Genomic DNA, 13,342 nt, shown 5'->3' with positions numbered 1-13,342 from the left:
TTTACTTTGTTGTTTATTATTGTTTATTTTCACCCTCATGACATGCTTTAATTGAAGTATGCATCAGTCGTCCTTGTTCTTGCTTGTGAATAGTGACACATTGTATGTTAGAATTAAATGATAGGATGAAGTACTATGGAGCCATTGGTGCTAGCCATTCAGATACATTGCAGGGTTCATGAGCATAGTGGCAAATTAGCCATTTGGCTGAATAGTGCCTTTGGGAGAAAAGCGTCTTTTATTTTTTTATTTTATTTAAGCTTTTTGCTCTATTCTGCATGTTTTTTCAGTGTTGGTTTTTTTTTTATACTGAGCTTTAAGATTAATTCAGTAATCATTATGCTTGTTTCATGCTGAATGTATGATTAGGTTTTAAGGATCAAATGTGGGAATGAAATTATATTTTTAAATAATCAGGATTACTTTTCCTAAGGAAGTTATGCATCTCTGCTTTTCTTATAAATACCTTGTGAATTGTCTGGCCCCTATCTTGTTTTCAAAACCTTTTCTACTATAAGTGGAAATGTATTAAATTCAGTTCCAGTTCAATCACATATGCTTGGCCAGCTCACAGAAATTAGAGCAGGGAAAGACCTAGCTAGTCTTCATCTTCCTTGATGTTGGGCAGTATATTTTGTGGAATGTTGTCAGGTCTAGTTTTCAATGGACCCAGCTGTCAGGCTTTCAAATCTTCTCTTGGAAGATTCTTCTGCAACCCAATAAATCACACTGTCTGACTTCTGCTGAAGAAATTGCTCCCTGAAGGAACTCTGCTTCATTTATTTTGGACCTATCCCAAACTAATGGATTACTTGAAGAAATGAAATGTTTGCCTTTAATGAAATGAACTTGGTAAAGTAAAGGCACAAATGGCCCCCAAAATATGTCGACTTGGAGGGCTCATACATCCTTTCAGACCATGTTAATTTAATGTCCTTTCAGGTGTTTGATCAGAAAGACTAGCTTTCTGAAGAATACAGAAAGATAGTTATTTTCATGTTTAATTTCATGCTCAATGTCATGTTTAGAACTGCAGTTAGCTAACTTAGCAGATGTTAAAAATAGTGATCTTCCTAGCTCTCTTTTTCTTTGTATAGATATAGAGACTTTCTTGAAGCAATTAACATAATAAAGAACCTTAAGTGTCTTGTTCTCCTTTTGACAGAGGCTGTCTTTGGAAGTTGAAGGTATTGTTCTTATGTCCTTTTATCTCCTTGCTTTTATCACTTTTATGAACAATATAAGGAATATGTGGTAGAAGAGGCCATCTTTTAAATCTTTTAACTTTCCTTCTGCCCTAAGATTGACATCTACTACTGTTTATTTATTTATATTACTGCATCTGATGTTTAAAACTCTCATTTGCTTGGCATCCTTTATTTTATTGCATTTTGTAAAGTGTTAGTGGGCCTAGAATGTTTCAAAGTCATCTTTGCCTCTTTAGCTAGCTAGATGATTTAGCATAATCTTTAGGTAATGGAAAAAACAAGCTTATGACAGTTCTTTGGTTTAGGATTTAGATTGTTAGTTCCTTGTAATTTGGAAAGGTAATGCAAAAATTGCTAAAATGTACATCTCGGAGTGGGGGCGGTAGGTTTTTAGTATGGATAGCAGAAGAATCCGTTTTCAAAGTAAGGCTGTCTTCAGAATATTTAAGTCATTCCACAGTTGAAACAGGCCTTGCATGCTGCTGATCTTCTGCTTCTAAAATTCATCTGATGAAGAAAACAGTTCATCTCTTTAATTGGAATTGCATGATGATCTGGTAGTGTAATATAATCACTCTGGTAAAGAAAGCATGAGGTCATAGTGGAAAGATTTTGTCCCATCAAGAAACAGCAGGTTTTATTCTTCCTTTCATTTGTAAGAAAACAGTCGTATGCAATATTCATTACAAGAATGGCTGTTCTGTAACTATTGGTGGTCTTACAAGAAAAGAAAGAAAAACAACAGAAAATTGCATCACATTTGAAGTATGTGTTACCTGATGTCTCTTAGCTGAAATCCCGTACCAAGTTCCAGCTATTGTCCAAGTTGAAGATATAATTTTGAGTCAGTCTTTTTGATATTCATGTGAAATCACTGGGAAAGTTAATACAGTTGTATATATTTTGCTGTTACTCTGAGCACTTGGTGAATCTCATCTCTGTTGTCTCAGATCTGTAACCATCCCATTATCTAGCAGTATCAGGGTTTAGGTAAACTTTCATAGACAGATCTCTTGAGCAGGACTGAAGTAATGCTGCATGGCTGTGGTAGCTATATTTTGCACTTCTGTCTGTTCCCATAGAAGGATCATCAGAATGATCCAGAAGCTGAAAGCCACTTTAAATCCCACTCCAGCTTCTTGATTCTCTGGCTGCATTTCTGGCCAGTAGTATCTTCCTTTGGTATATAGCTAATAAAACAAATGATGCTATCTTCAACTACGCTCTTCATCTCTGTCTTACTTTCATTCCCTGTTTTGATTTCTTGCTAGAGGTAGTAGTCTTGACTAAATTTAGAAAGTGGCAGAAGATATTTTTCCATTTGTATTAATTAATTTTGAAATTCTAGATGCTTTCTCCTATATTTTCAAGAGTCCACGTAGTCTCTTTCCTTTGATTAGCAGTGCAACCATGACAGATTTTTGTGAACTCCCCGACTTCTGTGAACTAATAGCAAGGCCTGAGATAGCATGGGTTTTGCACTCAGAAAAGTTAGCATCCAAAATGTGAAGACACTTTTCTCAAGGTTTCTTGAGGCCTCAAACTGAGTGGGTCATACCTCTGCCTCTGGTCATCTGATAAAGGTGACCTTGTAGTTGTGTAGCTCCAGAAAAAGAAGGGATATGTGCCACATATCCCATCTTGACTGTTAATGGCAGGGTCAGTGTGAGTTGCCAGCTTCACAGCAGGTGACTAAAGCCCCATTATTCACCCTGTTAAATCTATTCCTGGTGTTTGTCAATTTAGTCTTCATTTAACTGTCCAGTCCTTCACCAGTCCTGTTATCTCATCTTAAAAATGGGGAATAGCCTTTATCAGGTTGAGTTGATGAAATCATGCTGTAGAGTAAATCATATTTCTAAAGTATATCTTTACACCAGTTAGGGGTGTAGAGATGCATTCCTCCATCTGGACAGATTGTGCCTCAGGAAATACACCTGGAAGATTCTGCACCTATATTTCACTAGTTGCAACAGGACTTGTGCAGTACAGTACAAAACATATTCTCTCTGTTTATTGGCTAGTGTGAAAAACTAGGGTTGCTGGTCTTTCAGAAAGAAACATCTGGAAAGGAAGGATCACTAAGAATAAGGTCTTTCTACGTAGGAAGTTTAGGGCTACTGCGTATTCCCACTTGTCCCCCTCGTACCAGGGGGACTACAAAGTACTGCCAATTAGAAACTACTTGAATATGGTTTCAGCATGGTGGCCACATGTCCTAGCTTGTAGGTTCAAGAATTTCTGTAGTACCCTTCTGATACTGTGCTCTTAAAAAGGAAGAAAAAAGTCCACAGAGAAGATCTTCACTTGCTTGGCAGTAATCTGATTCCAGCATGGAAACTGGCATTCCCCACTTCTCATCCAGTCCTGTTCTTTTTGTCTGTGTGCCTGCATATCATTGCAACCCAAATGTACTGTTGTATTTGTGATAATATTTTGCACATGTCAAGAAAGTTTCATTTTCTTTAAAAGAAATGAGTGAAGCACAATACCCAAAAGTATTTTCTGTGTGATTATGCATGATGCAATAGATCTCTCCACACACTCATGCTTTTTTGTATGACTGTTTTCTAGTTCTCATTCATAAATGTCTGGCTTTCCAAACTATGCCTCTGGCAGGTCTTAACATAAATATCAATTTATTCACCACTTTCTTTTTTAATACTAACATACTTGGCACAGATATTTTTCCTTTCTTTTTTTTTTTTTTCCAGTCAACATTTCTGTTTAGTTTATGCCCTCTGAAGAACTTTTTGTAACCCACTGTTGTCATTTTATTAGTCGCACAGTTGGCACAATTCAGCACAGCCATTCAGCTTACCTTGAGGAAAGCTATACTATTGAGATTTGAAAAACAGTTTTAATACTGAGCGACACAGAGTTATGTTGTAAGTGGTAATTGGTCAAAACGAATGCTGGAATGAATGCTTCCAGTTTCAGAATAGGTCTACAATGCTTACTAAAAAGGAATCTATGTGTCTGGAAGTTATTAAAACATACTCCTAACAGCATATTTAAATTTAAATCCAGCTAATGAAGCAGTAATTCTCTCCAAAATGTTCCTTCACTTATCCCTTAAGATACTGGATAATATTTAACATGGGTAGTGTCTATTGTTTTGGTACCAGTAAAAACTACATAGCAGAGTGTTTGATTCATGTTGTTTGGCCGGGGAAGCATTTAAAAGTATGTAATGGGTTGTCACTGGTAGGGTAGAGTGACTGAATTTGAAGAGGTATATTCCACTAAAGGCTGGGTTTTTTTTTCTTGTAGATCAACCTAGTTTGCATAGGCTGCTTGACAGAATATAAGCAAATCAGATTTTATGCATTTGCACACATTTTTATAATTTCCAAAGAAATACAGCAATTTCAATGCTATTCTGTAACTATTTAAAAATGGCTGTTGTTACCCATGTGGTTATTTCTTTTCTTTGCTTTCTCTATATGGCTGCTTATGGTCCCCTAGAAACTTGTCACTGTGTTTTCTTTTCTGGATGTCAGTGGCATACTTCATTAGAAACAAGTTGTATTGAGTTGCATTTCTAGAACTGCACAAGCCAGAAAACATGTTTTTATACATTTACACATCTATAAAAATGTATCATCACTGCCCATGAGGCCCTTGGACAATACCATTTACAAGTCAAAGATGTTTCATTGACTTCACTGGGATTAGGACTGAACCTTAATTTACTGAACAGGGAGAGAATAATCCCATGTTACTTACCAGGTTTAAGTCTAAAATGCAGCTGGTTCTGAAAAGATAGAATATAAATAGAATCAACTTATTTCTGTAATACCAATGATACCACTGATAAAATCAAAGCATTGCTTTCTTTATATAACAGGCAGATATAAAGCACCAATATATTTCACAGAGAGGATATTCTCCACCTAAGATGATAAATGTGTTGTTATTTAAGTGCAGTTTGACATTCTCTTGTTAATGTGCAATATAGTTTTGGACAACTACCAAAAGTATGTTACATTCTTTCTATATGTTTATCAAATCGCACAACTAACGAAGTTATATGTGCATGGGTGTAAAAATAATCAAAAGGACAATCAAATAAAAAGCATCCGACTTCTTAGAAAAATCTGTACCTTCTTTTTAAGAAAAGCTGTTGGTCATAGTAGGACTCTGAGGAGTCACAGGAGTGAAGTAACAGAAATCCATGTAAAGGGATTTTTAAGTGATTAAGGCCTTTCAGTGTTAGTCTCATACTTCCTGAGGAAATCAACTTCTCCATATTTTCTGTGCACTAAAATCCTAAGTACAAGAATTGTATGAAAAGGCTTTACCAGAGAAAACAGTTAAACCAGTAATTTGAGTACATGGTAGAATATATTTTGGAATATGGAGATCTGTTTTAATCTCATTTATAGTTTCTTCTAAAATGTCAATCTCTTTCTGATGCTGATGATGTTTATGACTTCTATGAATCCTCAGAGTCATTTGGAAGTGTACTAATCCTCTCAGCAATCTAATGAAACAAACAGATACTGTCTTCATTTTATGGACAATGATGCTGACTTGTAACAGGAGAAAGGAGGTTTCAGAAGTGGCTAGCTCACCTGAGGCACATTAGAATATTTCTTCCTAAACAAGGGAAAGCAGACACTTGGCCAGATTCTGGCCACAATTCCACCTTCCTTTGTCTCCCTGGGGACATAAAGAGAATTGGTAGCAGCCATGAGACTGCTTTAATTTACAGGACCAACCAGTTCCTGTAGCTTCAAGCATGACAGGAGTGATAAGATAGTTTAAAGCTGCCCTTTCTCCTTAGCTGTGATGAGTAGTACTTGGTACATGTAATATCTAGATCAGTATCTTCATGGCACAGCCAAGATTACAGCTCAGGAGTTCCTGGCTCCCTAGATCATGTTCACAACATTACAGAAGCCAATTCTAAACCCATTTTCTCTTGTAAAATTTTTGTGGGCCAAATCTTCATTTGATACTAGTTATTATAGATACAGAGCTATGGAGCAATTTACAGCAGCTGAGGATCTGACCTTTAAATGAAATTGTACCAGTGAAGCATTTGCTTAGGCAATGTGTACCATGGAGATGCCCTGGTTTTGAGAACTTTCCAGCAAACAAGAGGAGGATAGCCGTGGTTATTTGTGAGTTGTAGCCTCTTTCCTGTATCTGAAATTATTTACCCTATACATGTCAGACATTGTCATCTCTCCAGTCTTCTGGTCACCTGAAAAAAACACAGGTAAAAGAGTATAGGTAAAAAGAGGCATTATTTGCAATTTAAAGATTAAATAAATATATGATTTCACAAAGGTCAGTTGGTGCTCCCAGAAATCCAAATTATATTTGATTCTTCTGTGCAGTCCAATAAAAGAGAGTTTTTTCCTGGCACTACTGCTTGCTTTTTTATTACTTTTGTATTGTGCTTTGAAAGAAATAAGAAATTGTATTTTTTCCCCCCAAATGATTAACTGTATTGAATTGTTCATACTACCTTAATTTTCTTAAGCTTTACTCCTAAGTAAAGGTTAAGATGCTTTCCAGTATTGCTAATCTAGTTTGCTACCACTAACATGGGAATGCCTGATATTTTTCCGTTTGCAATGTAGTACACACCAGAAGATTTTATCGAATATGACTATGAGTATGGGGATGCAGATTATAAAGAAACTGATACTGTAACAGAGGGACCCCCACTGTTCGAAGAGACAGTAGCACAAACAGAGGTAACAGAATCTGATCTGTTTGTTGTGTGGTGTCCAGCTGTCCCCTACCACATGGTTTGTCAATTTGTGTCTTCTGTATATAAGCTTAATGTTTTCCTTTCACTCATTTCTTTACTCTGTAGCTGTAACACTTGCTTTCAGTTAGAGATGGAAGGTCTCACAGCTGACAGCATTCATCTCACATTTGGTTACCCTTCTTTCATTCATGCTTTCTCAATTTTCTTTTCATTTTATTTATGTTTTCCCATTCCATCTTTCATAACGTTTGCAGAAAAAGAAAGCCATGGTCAAAAAGAAGAAGAGGACAGTGGCCGCTAGCTCAAAGGACAAACCTCAAAAGGCCACAACAAAAAAATCTGAAAAATATGCATCCAAGAAGAAGAAAAGTTATCAAGCAGCAACAAAAGGCAAACTAGGGGTAAAGGTAGCCGAGAAATAATCAAGATCTTTCCCAGGCCAGGACTGGAAGATCTCTGATAATAAGAAAAAATATACCTAACCCCACTAGATGAATACGTCCAGCTAATACCATAACCTGAATAAAAGTGATACCTCTTGAATTTTTCCTACAGGACTTTTTTTAATAACATACCTTTTCTTTAATACTAGGCAAACGTTGTTGATGGATTTCAAGAGTATAGCATAGCTGAAAATGACTATGGGCCCCAGACAGAAGCTCCCTCCAGAACTACTGAAGTAAATGAGGTAATAAGGACTCTTGAGAAAATGGTAGGCAAAAATACTTGCCCACCAAGTGTCAATGATTAAAAAAGCACAAACACATTTTAATGGGATGAACGTCTGTCTGTGTAAATATACATGTCTATACATAACAGCAATTAATACAATTTAATGCTTTCTCAGCCAATATCAGAACCTACTATTTTCTTGGGCAGAACTCCCATTAATGCTGTAGAGATCTGCTGAATCTTTAGACTGCAGAGTTCATGATTCTGGAAATCATTCAGTGATATATGCTGTGGAAATGCAGGGTTGTTGCATTCAGTGTGGATGTGAATGGAGCTATGTCTAGTATAAACTAGGTTAAATACTAGACATAGTCCTCCTAATCTAAGAGGAATTGAAGTCTCTAATTTTTCCTGTAACTTTTAAGATACAGCATAAAATGAGCCTAACACAAGACAAAGAATGGCTGCAACCATAGCAGCATATTGAAGCTGAGTCATAAGCCATCATTTCCTTTTAATAGTTCTTCAGCTAACAAAACCAAATTATTTGCCTTTCACTGAGGTTCTATGAAACATTGTATTTTGAACTGTCAAAAAAGATAAAATGATTATTTTGACTTATATTAGAAACCACATTTTTAGAAAGCCACAATGACAAGCCTAAACATTATTTTAAGATTACTACACCTAAAGCCAGTGTTGATTAATATGTCTGCATATTAATTAATGCTAGTTTTAGAAAAATGATGGCTCATTATAAGAAATATTGTTTTCATTTTTATTTTATGTTTTCCTTTCAAAATGAAGATATGTTGCTTAAAAGATGTACAAAACTGCCCTCCCTCCCCCACACCTCCCAAACATTTGGAAAGAGAAAAAGAGTCCATGTTTGGTTTTTGGTTTTCCTCCTATGTATCTTGGAAGGTGACGGTGGATTAAGATATATTTTACTCCTTCTACTGTAAACTGTTCTTGTGTTAAATTTCATGTTTACTTCTCACAAGTTGATCAACAGAGGCATATTTAAATCATTCTGTTTCTTGCGCAATTGTAGGCCAATTGTATAATAGTACAGTTATTATGAGGTAGATCCAAAGTGCTAAATGGTTTCCTCAGTGAGAGGAGTTCTGCATAAAGGCAAAATTTGGCTTAGAATCGGTTCAGATCTGCATTTACACTAGCTGTAAGGCAAAAGTCATAGTTCTGTAGCTAATGGAATTAGGCAACTGTTAAATCAGAATCTGGCCTTCTATTTAATTGCATTATATTTCAATATCATGGTTAGATCAAGATATTTTTAATTACTCTCGATGTTGATTAGCATTATAATGCATTTTTAAGATTGTACTATTTCATCTTGTCTGACCATCTAGAATATCCATCTCATATTAGCGACATCTGAGCTTTGATTTCTTTCAAAAGTATCCTTTCAAGAGACCTCTGTAACAGAATAAAGCAATCCTCTTTTTTTTTTTTCACAAATGGTTTTGTACATCTCCAATATAGCATTCATTTAAATTGCTTTGGTGCTTGTAAGTTGGTTGCTTGGTTTGACAGTTTACATACTTGAAGTTGAAAGCTTAGATTTCAGAAATGTTAAAATTAATCTGAGTTTTGGAGGTGGAATTTAACTCAGCCAAAAAATATATAAATTGCCATGACAGACATGAACCATGACTTTTTGAGTGATAAATACACTGCAAAATCATTTACAAGAGAAAAGAAGTTGAAACATTTACCTCAGCATTGGTATTTATAGACACAAAATAATAAAGAAGACTGGGCTTAACTAAAGTGATGCTTGGACTTCCTGTACATTGTTACTGTAAAAAGGTCTGAATTTATTCACTGCTCATTGCAGTGCATTCATTCATGAATGCTTGTAAGTGTGAAACCAAGCAGGGAAATTTAGCTATATTTGGCACTAGAGTAACATTAAGCAAGCAGTACACATAGCGTACTGGATGTATTGAATTCAATGGTTTTGGAAATAAAAAAAAAGTGCATATGAAAGCATTACTTCTTTGTACTACTTATACAAAGATCTTTTAATTACTCTGAAAGGCTGGACTTCCATTCCTTCAGACTCTAATTAAAAGACAATATGCTGTAGTTCTACTGTTCTTTCTTCTTTTGACAAGTCATCATGGTGGATCAGCATATGCTTACAATGCTTTACTAACAGTAACTCACGTATTCCTCCTATTCCCAAATCTTTGCTACTGATATGAATAGCAAAATCCTGTTGAAGAAGTATTTGCTGAAGAATACATAACTGGAGAGGATTATGATAAAAAAACTGAGGAAACTGAATATGGAAGCAGAGGAGTAGACCTCAGTGAATCTGATCTGCTGGTAGATGGAGATTTAGGCGAATATGATTTTTATGAATATAAAGAATATGAAGAGAAACCAACTGATTCCACTAATGAGGAGTTTGGTCCAGGTGTTCCCGCAGAGACCGATATCACAGAAACAAGCGTAAGTTGATTGAAAGCATAATGCAGATTAATTTAATTTAGTGATTCTTTTATAGTTGTACAGTCTCAGAAGTGTACAGAGCCTGATCCAGAGCTCCTTATACATATTAGATATATCCTCACTTTTGATAGGCTTTGGATCAAGTCCATCCTCTTGTTTTAGTAATCCTGAACTTTTTATTTTTATTAAATGCAGGGGTTTTGTCTCTTTTGGTGAAGGGAGTAAGCGAGGGTTGAAGATGGGAGGGAAAGTAAAGAAGCAGAATTCCAAAAATAAATGATAAAATGAAGTTTTAAAAATCTTGCTAAACTAGAGCTAAAGCTGGAAAGAATGTGAGTTCTAATGCAGGTGCAAGTGCTGTAATTAATATTTTTATATGATTACCCGAAGAAGTTGAAATTCATATAAGTGTCTAGAGTCCTATGGCTTCTGCTACTTTCCAGGGAGAAAATTCATGAGTGGGAAGGTGAAGGTCTGAACCCTTTCATGAAAATAAGCTTAGTCAATGGTGACAGGTTTATGACCTTGCAGGAGTGATTTAACAGCTCAGTTTATATAAAGGAAGATAGAATTACATGGTGGATCCTGTGAATCATGCTCTTTTTTGTGTGTTTTATAGCTCTCTCTTTCCCTCTGACTTAATCACAGGCTTAACAGCAAGGCTTTAATTTTCCTTTAGTTGTGCCAAGATCCTCGTTTACCAGTTTACCAGACTGTGGAACCTGCAAAGAAAACTAATATGACTAAGACTGGAAGCAAAATTAATTCCTACTTGGATTTTTAATTGGGAAGGCCCTGAATATAGTAGGAAAGGAGAATTTTGTTTGCAGTATTTGCTCAGTCTTATCTTTATTTTATCCTCACAAACTCCAAACTTCAGTTTACAAAGGATCCAAGAAATAACAGCAAATGCTGTGAGGTTGCTTTTCTCTGCCAACCTTGAAACCCATACTTCTGTATTTCATTTATCACTCCTTTCTAAACCCTGTTGGGGTCATTGTATTTTTTAATGATCCTTATCTATGCAATGTGATACAAGCTTACTTTTTTCCTTCTAGCACAGATGGGGACACTGTGGCAGAATGACACAGAAAAGGTCAGATTATCTGCAAAGCAAAGAGCCCATAAGGCACCATTTGTGCCTGCATTAAGCAGATGACTGTGTAGACTCTATCCCCTGGTGTAAATTTCAACTTAAAATGCCTTGCTACAAAACCGAAGGAGTCAGGAAGCTTGAATTAGAACCCAGGCTCTGACCTGTGCCAGCTTTATTACAACTCTCATCTCCTGAACCAGATATATCATATCATTTTCCTTTGACATGTGGATGTATTTGGAACAAGTGAAGTTCTACCTTGGATAAAAAAAGTCAAGATGAAAAGTACTCAGTACTTGGAAACTTTCAAAAAAGGGGCAATATTTCCAAAGACGGAGACCTGATGTAATTTTTTACAACCAATTTTCATTAATATAATAAGACATATTTATCTATGCCTCTTGCTACTTGATTTTTATGAACTATTGCATCATTACTAGTGAGATCTGTGCCTTTATAAATTAATACAAAATCCACAAGCCATGAATCTATATCTCTGTTTTTCCTTTCCAAAATATTTCATATTGAAATAATGTAACATTATCCTTAAGATTTTCAGATCCTCAGTTATTTGAGTGTAAATGTGGAATCACTCTACTGAAATAAAAAATTCATTATAAATTTTCATCTGATCAGAGCTGAATTTAATTTCTAGTTTGCAGTGGATATGTTAGCAATCAAGAGAGGTACTTCTGAAGAAAAATACATATCTCCTGATTTGAAAAAAAAAAATCAGTTTCTTTGTTTGAAACTTGAATCTGTCTGTAGTCTGCCATTAGCATGTGTTATTGACCTGTGTTATGTGTTATTAGAAGTACCTAAAAAGGTACTTCTGTTATCTTAATCCTGAACCCAAAACTTCCCATAGAGCTGATCCTAAAAGAATTTTGCAGTTGATGGTAATCCATGTAGTTAGGAGGCATAACTGGCTATCCATGAAATATTATTTAATGTTTCCAATGCCACTTAACTCGTTTTTCGTTTATACCATGAAGTCACAGACTCTTCTCAGACTAATTTACATGTTGTGGATGTCTAATGAATGAAATTAGGAGCTTGAGGGGTGCTGTCCATATGGGACCAAGGGATCTTTCTTTCCAGCTTACTTTAGGCTTGCTTGACTTGGAAAGCCATGAAGAATCATTGTTAATTACCAAGAATATGTCCATTCAAATAAGAAGAGAAACAACTTTGTGACTTGCACAGAGAAGTTTTAGATTCTTAGTCCAAAGTCCTAATGCAAACCATGGGATGCAAACTGTTGTATCTCATTGGAAAAACAACAAATGGGCAACATCCAATAATTTGAAAAGTATGCAAGCAGTTTTTGCATTTTCCATTTCTCATGTATTAAATATTTTTGATTTATATGGTTTGTGCCTGTGATGTGTTTTTCATAGCAGAGATCAATTCCAGCTTTAGCTTTCAGTTACAGGTTGCTACAGTTCTTTATTGTACCAGGTCCTTAGACCTTATACTTATTTTCATTTTGGGGGCTGTTTTTACTGGCCAGGTGACTGGACATGGGGCTTATGGAGAAAAAGGCCAAAAGGGAGAACCAGCTGTGATTGAACCTGTAAGTACAGATGTGGGTGAGTTTTTCTTTAGCACTATGTAACATACGTACACTGTTGATACATCATTATCAAACCATGTTGTTCATGATAGGATGACAGTAACCTTATCCATGATCTCTGAAACAATCACCTGCAGCATGGATGGTGTAAAAGTGATAACGGACAGTATCCTGTTCAGCCTTCTCTTTCGGTTACTCAGAGGACTAACCACATGTTCCTTAAAACAAGGAGAATCTTCAGAGGAAATCAGAGGAAATCTTCAGAGGAAAACAGAGCATAGATCTGCTCTTCAGGCCATTTAGTAACTGCAGCTTGGACCAACCTACAGAGATATCTTCCATCTTAGGCACAAGTAACACTAACTACAGGTTTCAGCAAGGGCAAAGAAGTCTGTCTGAGAAGTTAAATAAATGCTTGTATGTTTAACCTGTGCTGGTGCAATCAAACTGCTAAAAGTTTAATTAAATACTTTCTTCGGAGGTTACATCTTCGTCATAAGCACAGTAATGGATCAGTAGCTTACAGAATTTTTCTCATCTTTAAATAGCAGTGTAGTCACTAAGTTGCTTTTACGGTAGGA

At 35.8% G+C, this 13,342-nt stretch overlaps 1 protein-coding gene across 2 annotated transcripts in view; it reads left to right on the top strand.

Annotated features, from left to right (window-relative positions):
* COL11A1 (collagen type XI alpha 1 chain) overlaps positions 1–13,342 on the top strand; it is a 163,418-nt gene that overhangs the window by 45,492 nt on the left and 104,584 nt on the right. Inside the window, exons 6-10 of one of the 2 annotated variants that reach the window (XM_087731724.1) lie at positions 6,803–6,919; positions 7,191–7,337; positions 7,529–7,624; positions 9,844–10,089; positions 12,699–12,761. In XM_087731724.1, the coding sequence (XP_087587850.1) occupies positions 6,803–6,919; positions 7,191–7,337; positions 7,529–7,624; positions 9,844–10,089; positions 12,699–12,761 (669 nt within the window). The remainder of the gene's footprint in view (positions 1–6,802; positions 6,920–7,190; positions 7,338–7,528; positions 7,625–9,843; positions 10,090–12,698; positions 12,762–13,342) is intronic. The other variant, XM_009468296.2, reaches the window with a different exon arrangement.

Source organism: Nipponia nippon, unplaced genomic scaffold (assembly GCF_047370975.1).
Source record: "Nipponia nippon isolate SJK-2023a ecotype South Korea unplaced genomic scaffold, ASM4737097v1 scaffold_5, whole genome shotgun sequence".
Taxonomy (NCBI): domain Eukaryota; kingdom Metazoa; phylum Chordata; class Aves; order Pelecaniformes; family Threskiornithidae; genus Nipponia; species Nipponia nippon.
Note: the sequence above shows the minus strand (reverse complement) of the source record. Positions and strands in the feature narration are given on the sequence as shown.